This window comes from Brassica napus, chromosome A4, assembly GCF_020379485.1.
Source record: "Brassica napus cultivar Da-Ae chromosome A4, Da-Ae, whole genome shotgun sequence".
Taxonomy (NCBI): domain Eukaryota; kingdom Viridiplantae; phylum Streptophyta; class Magnoliopsida; order Brassicales; family Brassicaceae; genus Brassica; species Brassica napus.
The window spans coordinates 18313790-18326896 of NC_063437.1; the positions used below are offsets into that span (position 1 = coordinate 18313790).

Sequence of the window (13107 nt, forward strand, 5' to 3'; positions counted from 1 at the left end):
ATATAAAATATTTATATTGATACTACACATACTTTAAATTCATATGATATACATACAATTACGTAGAAGATGATTTGATATTCGCTTAAAATGCATGTCAAACTTCTTATTTCAGCAATTAACAAAAAGTTACATCCAAAATTTAAAAACAATAACCAAATTAATGTCTTTTTAGTTTGAAAATGTTATGTCCAAATATATTAACCATGCAATCTATTAAAAATAAAAAATAGTTAAGTGAAAAGTTATATATTTAAATACAAGAAATTTGAGAAATGAAAATTTTCATTTTTTTTTCTTCAAAATCTAAATATCCGAACCCGATCCGAAATAACCGAAACCGAACTTAAAATACCCGAACCCGACCCGAAGTACAGAAATATCCGAACGGGTTCTACACCTCTATACCGAAATACCCGAAAATCCGAAATACCCGACCCGAACCCGAACGGGTACCCGAACGCCCACCCCTAGGCATATAGCTACAATTTTCTTTGCTGTAATAGATCAATCAACATAAATACATAATGTATAATGACCCAAATGTATAGTCACTCACCTGGTCATAATATCAGCGGCTCTGTTTATTGTTTATACAAATACCAAATGTATTTATTTTTGTCTTCATCAAAAACAAGTTTATAAAAGAATCAAGTATTCATTCTTACGGTATTTAATTGTGCCATATTACATTTATACAGCTATCTTGCTCTAAATATCACATGATTACTAAAGATTATAATAACACACATACTCTTTGGTACACCGACGATTTATTTACAAGTACCATTTGATTAATATGACTTGCTTTTACAAAGCTATAACTTGCCTTTGTTTATATCAAGATTTAATTTTTGACAGCTTAGGACACGAATCTTTAATGTTACTATTGAGACGGTGAAGATATTAGGAAGAAGTGGGGACTGGACATGAGGACAAGTGAGCTGTGTGGGGCTTTTGTCTTCATGTAATAAAAGTCTGATTCTCTTTAGTCTTTAGCCAATTAATATCATATCACTAACTTTGTAGTAGGCGAGAGTCAAAGTTACCAAGTGTTTTAACATGTACATATTCACTACATAACATTTATTTTGACAAAAAAAAACAATGCAAGTATTAAGTAGGCGGCCTATCCATCAATATTTAAGTCACATCGTCTCGTGTTCCATAAAGAAGTTTACCTATACAACAATGAATGAGGCATAAATACTAAGAATGACACTTAACATTTTGAAACATAATATCTTGTATGGTTAACGAATGAAAATCTTAGGAGTGAGTAGTGTGAGTAGGCCTATCCATCAATATTTACAGGAATCGTTCAACCAAAGCCCAAACAGATTTAAACCATAATCTTGTTTCCGACCACAAACATGTTGCAAATACAAAGCACCCCGCAAGAATATTTGTATCCGACCCTAACATGTTTAGCTGTAAATAAAGACCCTACCAGTCTCCTTTGATATATAAACATTTGCACAACTCGCCACTATTTTACTCTCCAAATTTTACACATATGTTATCCTTATAATTTAATATATGTTTTACATTTTTAATTCAACAAATAGTAAGAGTAAAAACATTCTGAGGCTTAAATTTTTTTAAAAACTGAAAAATGTGAAGCAGCTCTTAAAATAGCCACAATGCAACAACTCTATTCACACTAATGCTTTTCAAAAGGAAGAACAAACAGAGATGCCAAATGCACAAACGCTCTCTTTGCTTTGATCAGCCTCCCCCTGCAACTTCACTTGTCATGATCTCAGCCTTCACTTGGATGTTGTTGGTTTCTAATTTCTTCTCTTCAGGTTTAGTAGGCACGGAAGAAGACATCTCTTCCTCTCTTCTTTTCTCTGCTTCTTCGTTCTTCAGCCTCTCCTCTTTTTTCGTTTTGTCACAGGAGGACCCGTCTCACCTCCTGTTGCATCACCACTACTCTTTCTGCGTGCTAGCTTTGGAGATTTAGAAAGAGTAGTTGGTATCTAAACATTTTCACGAACCACACATGAGATACAACAACTACCAATTTAAGAAAAGTATGATCACATAGGAAGAGCAAAGAAGCTAACCTTCTTCAATTCAACCTTAGGTGGTGGCTCTTTTGTAGAAACTGGGCATGGGACCAGCCTTAAACGTCAAACTCTTCCTCAACCTTTTGATCTCTTCTTTCTCTCTTAAGGAGCTAGCCACCCATCTGATCCTAAAAGAACTGAACATTGGAACATAGTAATGCTATTGATGTCAGCAACAATCATTGAAAAGAAAAGTCGTAACAACAACACTCAAAAGTTTTTGCAATTCCATTATACTTTGCACCAACCAAAAGGCTATACGATTATCATCAGCTAAGCTCTCTATTCAATATAAAGACAAACCTTTGTTAGCGTCAAAATCAAATTACCTTCATAGATAGAAGAGAAGAATCAAAGGAGATTAGACTAAGCACAGTGGTTAATTTGTAGGGAGAGGAAGAGTGGGGTTGGTCTCCGTTACAGCGACCCGTTTCTATTAACCCCACGACATACCCACCGCATGCGGACCCCACTCTTCCGTCCGTTATTGCTGACGTGTCACGACCGTTTCACTGGTTTTTCACTGTTGGGCCCCGCCTGAGTTGTCTCGACGAGTTCTTATTATTACCCAAAAACACTGTTCCACGTAGGCAGTGAATTGTAATTTCAACCGTCAGATCTTGTGGGACCCATGTTTCCAATATCTTATTTGCATACAATGGGGCCCTCACGGTGTTTGTTGTTTTGTTAATTTTTCTTTTCTTTTTTTCACAAAAACGCACTCAATAGTAAATATTAATTGCTTTGTTAGGTCTGTAAATCTTTTATTTTGAAAATAAGAATTGTGTTTTATTCCTTTAAACTTTTAAGAAATAAGTAAAATTGAACACGTTTGCATATTTATCTAACAATATATTTACTTGTAAAATCTCAAAGATATATTACACGAACATTCTTTTGAAACCCTAATAGACAATGGATTCAACTAAAAAAACAGAAGATATAGCGGCGCATGAGAAGAAGCACCTTCCATGGGAGTTGATTGAAGAGATACTCTCTCGTGTCTCTCCTATCTCTCTTGTCCGCTTCAAAACTGTTTGCAAACGATGGAACGCTATCTTGGACGACAAGACATTCATCAACAACCACAAAGATACGTTTGGGTTCATCCTAAAATCCAAATCCAAGATCTATTCAGTAAGCATCGATCCCAAGATAGTGGTGCGTGAGCTAATAACATTGGATGTTCCCGGTTTAGAATCTCAGAAACCTAAGTTCTGGATTGATTACGACGAGTTCATGATATGTCATACGGATAAAGGAACCGCAGTTTGGAATCCGTGGTTAAAACAAATTAGTACATGGATTAGACATCCTAGGTTTGAGTTTGTCGGCATATGTTATGATCGTAGTAATTGGACAAGCATTTGGGGAAATTATAACGTGTGGATAATCCATGACTTTGCGTTCGTTGCGTGGAAACACGTTACATCCGGTGATTGTGACGAGAGAAAAATACAACTTAAAACTATGCATTCTGAAATTGGTGGATCGTTGAACGGCTCTTTGTTTTGGATCGCTTATCGTGACGAGACAGATCCCTTGTACTGTTTATGTAGATTTGATTTTTACAAGGAAAGATTCTACACATTTTGTGATCTACCATGTGGGATGACCCATCCTCGCGATGCGCTTGTCGTTAGGTTCTTCAAGGGAGATCGGTTTTTGGTTTTGAAACAATGCCATGTAACAAAGAAGATTGAGATTTGGGTGACCAAGAACAAGGTTGACGTTGAGGATGGCCGTGATGTTGTTTGGGTGAGTTTCATGACTTTTTCAATCCCTAACTTTCCGAGTTTAGTACAGGCTGAACCCTACTCTCATCAGCAGCCAAGTTACTACATCGACGATAAAAGGCTTGTCATGTGTTCTTGCGATGAAAATGGCCAGGCTTGGATTTATGTTTTGGGGGAAAACAAGTTGATCAGCATAGTTCAGTTAGATTCTGTGGTTGATCCCTGGCCTTCTCATTGCACTTATTTTCCCAGCTTGGTCCCGGTTCCTCGAGAAAAAAAAATGAAGCAGAATTACAAGTTTAATTTTATTTGACGTGTGTTTTCGGGGTTTTCTTTTGTTGTTGTTGGTTGCAATTAGAGATTTTGCTCATTTTCTTATGGTTTTGTTTCTTCCCCCGATTAAATAACTTTCTTCAGAGTTTTTAGAGCAAGTTAGTTTAAGCGTTTAGCAGGCTCAGTTTAACCTGTTGTCTTTTCATATGTTTCAGACAAATAATTTTGGACTCTTGATTATTAGGCCCCACTAACACCCCTATAACCAATCTAACTATACAATCGACCAAGGTACTATTATTAGAACGGAAGTACAATTTTTATTAACCATTATAAAATCTTAGTAGGTCTATTTCATTAATTACCTAATATCTATATACTATTATTTTTTTTAACGCTGATTTATTACGATCTTACATATACTATTATTTACGAAGTGATTTAGCTTATTTGTCATGATTTCTATGATTTTAGGTAATTTTGCTTATTTGTCATGATTTCCATGATTTTAGGTAATTTTACTTATTTGTCATGTTTTAATTAGGTTTAAGCTGAGTCATTAATTTATTAATAGTTTTTAGTTGAGTCCATAATTTATTAATTTAACTAATATAACTATAAAATATGTAATTAGATATATAATTATTTTGATTTTGCTTATTTGTCATGTTTTTATTAGATTTTAGCTTAGTCATTGATTTATTAATAATTTTTAGCCAATCACTAATTTATTAATTTTAAAAAATATCTGTAATAAATTTATATATAATTAAAACGAATTTTGATTTAAAATCTATATGTTATATTAAAATTTTCATTTTATTATTTGTCATATTTTATTAGGTTTTAAGCTTTTATATATGTCATTGATTTATTATTGGTTTTTAACTGAGAATTTATTAATTTTCACAAAACCCGTAATGAATTATATATATAATAAATCACGAATTTTATTTTAATAATATTAAATTTATATGTTATATTAAATAATTAATTATAAACTAATATAATAAAATTTAGAAAATATATTTAAAAATTAAGAGAATTCTTATATATATATTGTGTTACTATCTGAAAACAATATTTTTATTATAAAGTTAAAAAATTAAGATATAAAACAATTTATAATTAAATATTAGTCAAACAAAAATATTTATACAAAGATTTTTTTCAAACTATTTCTAATATATGAGTGTTTTAAAACTTTTAAGACAATAATAAGTACATAGTTTGATGAATATTTTTTTTTGACATCTATAAATAATTTGATGTTCGATTTAACTATTTAAAATCATAAATAATAATTTAACTTGTGACTGAGTTCAAAACAAATTTTCTTGTTTTTATTTTAAACCAGTTTAAGTTTAATCCGTGAAACACTATAGGTTCAGTTGGTGACCACTAGAAGAATGAAAAAAGAACAAAATAAAAAATAAATTTCATTTGAGGAATTGAAAAAGAAATATATGAATTTTTTCAATTTGTTCCTTATCAAAATTGCATAGGGATTTTTTTTCTTATAAATCATTCCTCCATGGGGAATTTAGAAGAAAAAAGTGGGATCTACCTTTCAATAATTTGACTAAAATTTCAACATAACTAATATAAATTATGAAGAACAAAGAATTCACTATAATTTTTTCCTTCAACATGTTCACCAATTAAAGTTTTATTATGCCGATTTTTGGATTAATAAGACTTAAAATAATATGCACTCGTAAAATGATTATGCCCACATGTGCGGGCAAAACACCTAGTGACATAATAATCAATAAGAATATTAATAATAAATTAATTTTATCGATATGTTTAAATTTTATATTTAGTTATAATAAAATATGCTAAAAAATATCTAACAAAATCCTACTAAACTTTTAAAATATTTTTATACAATAATGCATTAATTAATTTCGTAATTAATTAAGTAATATAATATTATTATAAACTTATATTAATTAAATTTTATTATAAACAAAAAATAAAAAATATTTCTTTTTTTTATAAATTTATAATTATTGTCTATATTATATTAAAATATAAGTATTATATAAATTAAATATGATAAAATTTTATTAAATTCATAAATTTACCTATTTATTTTTAAAATGATTTCATTTAGATAAATTATTATCTACCATTAAAACGAGTTCAAATTTGTTAATTATGTCATATTTTTATACAAGTAAAGTTATTAACATATGTTACCCTTTTATTTCTACAGCATTATATTTTCAAAAATCATATATTGAAGAATGTTTTTATTTGATTATTTCAAATTATGAAAACTTGAAAATGTAATAACAATTAATAAAAGGTAAAATTTTGACTTCTTGACCCGCAGTAGCTTCAATTTTAGTTCCAAGTTACAACATGCACGCATATTTATATATCAGACGGCAGTTTATCATCAATTTAATACTCTTATGATAGAAATTTCTTTTAAAAAAACTATCCAGCTAGGTCATCTGGCTAGGTATATGAATAATCAAACTGTACTCTAAATTCATTTTCCAAGTTTCTGTAAAATTTTGTATAAAACCAGAAAAGAAGTCGGATCATGCTACACCAAACTATAAAAGGCACATGCAATATAGTCTAGAAGTATTGAAAGCATCAACATCACCTGAGTTTAAGTTGTGTTTCCTTATCCTTTCTACAACAACTTTTATATATATACACACACAGCCTTTTTTTTTCTGCTCTAAAAAGATATCATAAACAAAAGAAAAAAGAACCTACAAGTTATTGGTCTTTTCATCCATCAACATTCTTTCTTGTGCCCTCTTCTCCTTGTTCTGTCCTTCCTATTTCAATTTGTTGCAGCTCTTTTGTAACTTCCTACAAGTCTAAATCTAAACAAATATTAGTTTTGAAGTATTGAAAACACTAGAGATCTTACCATTATTAGGGAGACAGTTTTATAACAGTTAACATTAGATTAAAGAGGCTACATGTTAAGAATGTGAAAAATGAGTGAATGCATCACATTCACTTACATATCATCATCATCAGTTTTGATTACTCATTACACTTCTTCAGAAAACTTCATTACACTTTTGTTGATGAATCTAAACGATCGTTTGCTTCCTCGTCTTGCAATTCTTTAAGTCTAACAATCGCCGCAATGAACTCCTCGTAGTCTACGGTGTCTTCTAAATGCTCATTCATCTAAAAGTATTCACAAGAAGATTCATCCATATGTAAGAACATCAATGATGCAAACACATAAATATATTCTGATCAGTAAATATATAATGAGACCATAGTGTTTGCTTACTGGCATTTGCATAAGACCGCTGATGTCAGAGTTGTCAAGATTTGTGTCAAACCTTTCAAGAATGCTTTTGAGTTCTTTATAAGTTACTTTCCCACTCTTCTCACTGTCTATAATCTTGAAGGTTTCTCTAAGACTGCGAATCTTTTCTTCGGAAAGCCTTTCCACAGTCACCTGCAAGTGAAGCAGAAATCAGACATCTAATAATCAAAACCATCCAGAAAAAAAAAATCTTATAATTATACCTGTAAAGCTATTTTCTTGAGCTTGTCTGTTTCTGAAAACTTCTTCAAGCGATTCAACACAGTTGCGTCAAGCGGTGTATCTGGTGCATTTCCTTCATCTCTAATCCATGGATGGCCTGGAAAAAAAAAGAACCAAGATTAAGTTTCACATCTACTTAAACTTTGTAGTTTCATGATTCTAATGACTTACCCAACACTTGTTGAGCAGTGAGTCTTTTTTTAGGGTCTCTTTCAAGCATCTTTCTGATCAAATCTTTCGCGCTTTCAGAGACTTGTGGCCAAGGATCTGATGACAAATCAAGCTCACCCTCCAGAACCTCATTGAAGATTTCCTCTTCAGTTTCTGTTCAGATTAATAGCACATATAATAACACCTCCAAAACCTCCAAAAACATATAAAATTTTGTGGTTAAAGTAACAATCTTACCACCCCAAAAAGGAGCTGAGCCAGAGAGTAGCACATAAATCATCACACCGGCGCTCCAAATATCTGCTTCAGGACCATAGTCCTTGTTCAGAATTTCAGGTGCAATGTAGTATGGACTCCCAACCACATCACTGAAGTTTTCTCCTTCAGACAACAACATACATCTCATGAAAACAGAGAAAAACAGAGCAAAACAGAACAAAGATGTTTTGTAAGGAACACATACCAGGCTTGACGAACATAGACAACCCAAAATCAATAGCCTTAAGAGGCGAATCCTCTTGATCATCAACAAATAGAAAGTTCTCAGGTTTAAGATCTCTATGCATCACACCTAAGGAATGACAAGTCTGAACCACACCAAGTATAACCTTAGCCAAGTGAGCAGCTTTCCTCTCGGAGTAATGCCCTCTCTCCACTATCCTATCAAACAGCTCACCTCCTCTGCACAGCTCCATCACCATATGAACAGCCACCGCGTCTTCATAAGCTCCTTTGATGGAGATCACGTTAGGCTGACCTAACAAATGTTTCATTATCTCAATCTCTCTTCTCACGTCCTCCACGTCTTCTTCGTTCTCCAGCTTCCTCTTTGGTATCGACTTGCACGCGTACTCCTCTCCCGTTCCTTTCTCTGTACAAACAAACGTCGTCCCGAACTGCCCGTGACCTAACTTGCTCCCCAAGTTATAGTATTCCTTCAAATGCCCTGTCTTCGTTTTCAACACAGACTCCGCTTGCAACCCTGCGCTCATAAGTCTCTTCACGTTGTGAGGCTTTCTCTTGCTGTTCCCACACGCTATCCTCGCCGCACGCTTCTTCCTCTCTTCACTCGTGCTTCCTTCTTGTTGTTCCTGATGAGAATCACTCGCTTCAAGTAACTTAGGGTCTTCTCCACTAGTCTCAAGCTTGGGTTTATCATCATCTTTGTGCATCAGCATCTGTTGAGGAGGCTTGTCTGGGAGCTGCGGCTTCACTGGATGATCCATGATGAGATCTGTGGGACGAACCCATGTGTTTGATTTCGTATCCACACAATTGTTGACCATATGAATACATACATTCCCCATCTTCTACAAAACCTAAGGAAACGCAAAAAAAAAAAAAGATAAAAGAGTCGTTTCCTTCCGTTTCACGCAAGAGAAAATAACCTTGATATGATCCTATTCAGACACAGATCTCTCCTGTCTAAAACACCACCATAACCACTTCCTTGAACAATCATACAGACAAATCTCCCCCAGAGATCTAGATTCTCACAAAATCATCTCACAAATGAAGAAAATGAGGGTTGATGATGAGAAGGGAAGACGATTGAGAAAAATGGAATTGGGGCTCACGTCGTGACTGAATTTTTTATTAGGGTTTTTGGCTTCTTTTTTTTTCTTTTTCTTGCCTCGATTAAATTATTCTCTTTCTTAACAAACATCTAATGACATACGACTCTGAGCTTGTGTCTAAACTGTTGCAGCATTCATCGGTTTAACCAGTTCGGTCCTTTCGCTTTCTGAAATTATTAATTTTTTTGTTTATTCTATATTACTTATGCCACAAAATGGTAACAAATCTTTCAAAAAACGTAAGGGTAGATATCGAATCTTTAATTCTACTTCATTACCATTACTTTTGACTTAATTTATTTAATACCATTTAATGAAAACTATGAAATATATATGGCTAAGACAAATAAAAATATTAACTTTCAGACATAACTGATTGTAATATTATGTTCTTGGTTGGTACTTGGGTAAGATTAAAAAAGACAAACATATTAAAACATAGTATTAATGATATAGAATTAGAGATGAGCACTAAGCAAAAAAACGTGGATGCCGCTAACATTGGACGTTTCTCTACTAAAAGTCACATTACATAATTAAAGATTTTTTATATGGCAAAGAAAGAACAAGGAGTCTCTTTCTCAAACGTCCTTGGCCAAGCCCGAGAGATCAATATCTCCCGAGGAGAATGGCTGTCTCGTGGCCGTGACGTTTTCGTCTTTGCTGCGATGCTCCTCTATCTTCGGATGGTCTTCGATGGGTATCCCTCTCCTGGTGGTTGAGTGATGGTCTTGGTCTTCCATGATATCAAACAAGCTGCTTCTCATCTCTTCTGCTGCTTCGAAGAAACCTTTAATTCCGGTAAAGAAGTGGCGTTCGATGTCGTCTAGATCGCTGCGGAGTCCTGGAAAGTTTAGGGGATTCTCCTCGAACTGGTTTGGGAGAGAAGATCCACGTACCATCTGGTCTGTGACATCTTCTTCTGTGTGCTCTGTGGTGGATTGAACAACTTCAGATGGCCTATAACACAAGCAGAAAAATTAAAGACAAACCATTATATTACTAATATACACTCTCCTTTAGCAAACTTAAATCTATTTGGATATTCAGACAAAACACGAGAGCAAATCAATAAGTCCAATTGTAATATTCCGACATAGAGACTACAATTCAAGTTCGTGATTCCGACATGATTAAAAGTAAGGCTGTGTTCGTGAGAAACAACTTACTTTCCGAAACAGTGGCGAAGGATCTCCTCGGTTTTGTCGCACTTCCTCACGAACTTCCCAGGCTCGACCTCCTCCGTCTTGCACTTCGATCTAACCACCGTGGAGGTGGAGCAATTAACGTCGGCGGCGGGATCTCCGGGTGGTTGATGATTGGTGACATCGTTACCACCGGCGTTGGAAGAGGATGCATCGTCGTCTCTCCAGACCCAACCCATACCTAATTATCGATTCGATATTTGTTTCTGGATTCTTCCTCTCATTACAGCGCCTCCGGTGTGTTTTTCTTATTTATTTATAATCACGACCTTGTTATGTTCGTCAAACCGACTTAGGGCATCTCCATCCCTACTCTATTTACTCCTCTAAAATAGAGTAAAAGTGAATATGGAGTAAAGAATGCTCCAAACCAACTTCATATCTCATTCCATAATAAAATTTACTCCATAAATGGAGTAATCTATTTTTTATTTGTTCATCACTCCATTATGAAGTAGGAAATGGAGTAGGGTTCGAGCAATTTTACTCCATTTACACTTTTACTCCATTTTAGAGAAAAAAATGGAGTTTTACATTGGAGATGCTCTTACCCAACCAGACACGTAGAAGTTTTTCTAATTACACACGATTTACCACATTTTAACAATTTTTGTATTTATAATTTGTTTGGATCAAAAATAATATCATAGTAAGATTTTTGTACTTAATTTTTGATTTATTGATTTAGTATGTCACATTTATATGAAAAATAATTATTAGATAAACTAGATCCTCTGTCCGCGCTACGCGCGGATTATAAATTTTAAATATATTATTCATAATTATTATTAATATGTGAATATTTTTACTTTGTATTAAATTTAACTTTAATGTTTGATAGTATCTTTAGCAGTTTTCTATTATTTTTTTTACGTTTTTGTTTTCTATAAATTTAGAAATTTTAAAAAATTTGGTATATGCACCACTTAGCTTTGGTCTTATGATATGTCTATATTTTATGAACACACTGAAGATGGTGTTGAAATCAGCTTATCTTTTATGTCATAGAGGAGCGAATACAAAAAGAAATTTGATATGTAACATATAGCCATTTTCATGTAACTAATGTTTGATTTAAGTGTATTTATATATAAATTTAGCGCTAACTAATGGAAACAAAAAGAAGTCACACCCTCTTTTGCAGGTGAATACTAATTTTTATTCACTATTTTCGATGGGTTTTAAAATATGTAGTAGGTGGTAAATTAAATTAGATTTTGTGTGTGTCTTTGTTGTAATATTGGTTTGCAATGTATTATTATTTGTAATCATTTTCTCTCATGTGTCAGATATTCGTTTATCCTTTTCGTTTTAAATTTTTTTCTTTTGGTGAATAAAGAACATACACTTATTTATAAAGAGGAAATATATATTTTAACAAAGAGTATTATTTTTATTTGAATAATATATGTTTCTGGTTGCAAGAATACTATAACATATTTATGTATATGAGAAAATACATTTTTGAAATCAATAAATGTAACATTTTATTTTCTTCTAAAGTTAATGTCCATGTACAGTTATGTATTGTATTTAAATATGATATTTATATTTTTGAAGTTCATATTCTTCTAAACCACCGGATACAACTTATTGTTTGTAGAATTTTGCTCCTACTATAAAAGTGTAGTAGTTTTTTGATTTCTCATTTTTAAATGTGTTGTAATTGATAGTTTTTTTTAATGTAATGTAATTGATAGTAGGATTTCATTTTTTTTATATTGTTGGATTAACGCTTCTAACCAGCCGGTTAATTGTTTCTTAGCATATTGATTTCTCATGTATCACATAAGAATATTTGTCAAGCTCTCTTTTTCGACTGATTGTTTTATGTGTTTTATAATTCAGATTTTTGTGGATACATGTCGTTGTTTAATGTTTCACTTGTATATTAACGTTACTTTGTTGTTATAGTATGTAATTATTTTTTGGGAATGATTGATACAACAATGATTAATATGTGATTATATGATTTTTGTGTTAATTGTTGGTGTTAACTTTTGGAGTATATTTATTGTAGTTTTATTATTTTGTTGCTGTCATTAATTGTCGCCTAAATTCTTTATTTGAACCAATTTTAAATGTTTCTGTTTTTAACTTTTGGTTCATCTTAGTTTCAAAAAAAAAAATTTGGGTTCATCTTTTTTTTTTTGTGTTTTGGCCATAATATTTATTTTGTATGTATGGTTCCACTTTTTATTTTTTCAATTCATTTGTTATCTTTTTCTTTTTTTAATTTACGTAAAACTATAACCTATTAAATAATTTTCTACGATTATTTGTAAAGACAACGTGGTCCGGTGGCAAAAGACGGTTTTATGACGGAGGATGTCATGGGTTCAAAACGCAGGTCCTTCTTTTTTGTTTTAGAATTTTTTTTTTCATTAATGGCAAATTTGTAATTAATTCGTCTTCTTCCTTTTAGGGTTTTCACTTCTACTGCGAAATTTTCATGGCCGCCTCGAACTTTTTTAACATAAAACATCATTTTCTTGCAGTTTTCTTATCAATTTTTGCATAAAAACTGTAGATTTG

The 13107-nt window shown here is 32.5% G+C and overlaps 3 protein-coding genes across 4 annotated transcripts; 1 reads left to right on the forward strand and 2 right to left on the reverse strand.

Annotated features, from left to right (window-relative positions):
* The first annotated feature begins 2403 nt into the window (after window positions 1–2403).
* Window positions 2404–4481, forward strand: LOC106371896 (F-box protein At2g14710-like). The gene has a single exon (XM_013812003.3). The coding sequence runs from the start codon at window positions 2988–2990 to the stop codon at window positions 4119–4121; it is 1134 nt and encodes a 377-aa protein (XP_013667457.2). The 5' UTR covers window positions 2404–2987; the 3' UTR covers window positions 4122–4481.
* Window positions 4482–6167: 1686 nt separating this feature from the next.
* LOC106450228 (calcium-dependent protein kinase 25-like) lies at window positions 6168–9573 on the reverse strand. Of its 2 annotated transcripts, XR_007339253.1 has the most exons (7): window positions 8254–9573; window positions 8028–8171; window positions 7791–7943; window positions 7601–7716; window positions 7359–7529; window positions 7078–7249; window positions 6168–6927 (listed from the first exon to the last, which is right to left on the reverse strand). XR_007339253.1 is itself a non-coding variant. In XM_048778502.1 (6 exons), the coding sequence occupies exons 1-6, from the start codon at window positions 9095–9097 to the stop codon at window positions 7130–7132; spliced, it is 1548 nt and encodes a 515-aa protein (XP_048634459.1). In that variant the 5' UTR covers window positions 9098–9573; the 3' UTR covers window positions 6999–7129. The 2 variants fall into 2 exon arrangements, 1 of the variants encoding a protein (XP_048634459.1); XM_048778502.1 differs by lacking the exon at window positions 6168–6927 and having other exon boundaries at window positions 6999–7249.
* Window positions 9574–9714: 141 nt separating this feature from the next.
* Window positions 9715–10851, reverse strand: LOC106384193 (fra a 1-associated protein-like). Its single transcript, XM_013824220.3, has 2 exons — window positions 10537–10851; window positions 9715–10327 (listed from the first exon to the last, which is right to left on the reverse strand). Exons 1-2 carry the CDS (start codon window positions 10749–10751, stop codon window positions 9949–9951), a joined length of 594 nt encoding a protein of 197 aa, XP_013679674.2. The 5' UTR covers window positions 10752–10851; the 3' UTR covers window positions 9715–9948.
* Between the last annotated feature and the right edge of the window lie 2256 nt (window positions 10852–13107).

What these genes read in the sequence shown, in the direction of transcription:
- LOC106371896 (XM_013812003.3), top strand. Translation starts at nt 2,988, where the DNA reads ATGGATTCAACTAAAAAAACAGAAGATATAGCGGCGCATGAGAAGAAG.
- LOC106384193 (XM_013824220.3), bottom strand. Translation starts at nt 10,751, where the DNA reads ATGGGTTGGGTCTGGAGAGACGACGATGCATCCTCTTCCAACGCCGGT. An exon ending in CTTCGCCACTGTTTCGGAAA is followed by an intron (nt 10,328 to 10,536) that starts GTAAGTTGTTTC and finishes CTTGTGTTATAG; the next exon opens with GCCATCTGAAGTTGTTCAAT.
- LOC106450228 (XM_048778502.1), bottom strand. Translation starts at nt 9,097, where the DNA reads ATGGGGAATGTATGTATTCATATGGTCAACAATTGTGTGGATACGAAA. An exon ending in CACTGCTCAACAAGTGTTGG is followed by an intron (nt 7,717 to 7,790) that starts GTAAGTCATTAG and finishes TTTTTTTTCCAG; the next exon opens with GCCATCCATGGATTAGAGAT. An exon ending in TCAAGAAAATAGCTTTACAG is followed by an intron (nt 7,530 to 7,600) that starts GTATAATTATAA and finishes CTTCACTTGCAG; the next exon opens with GTGACTGTGGAAAGGCTTTC.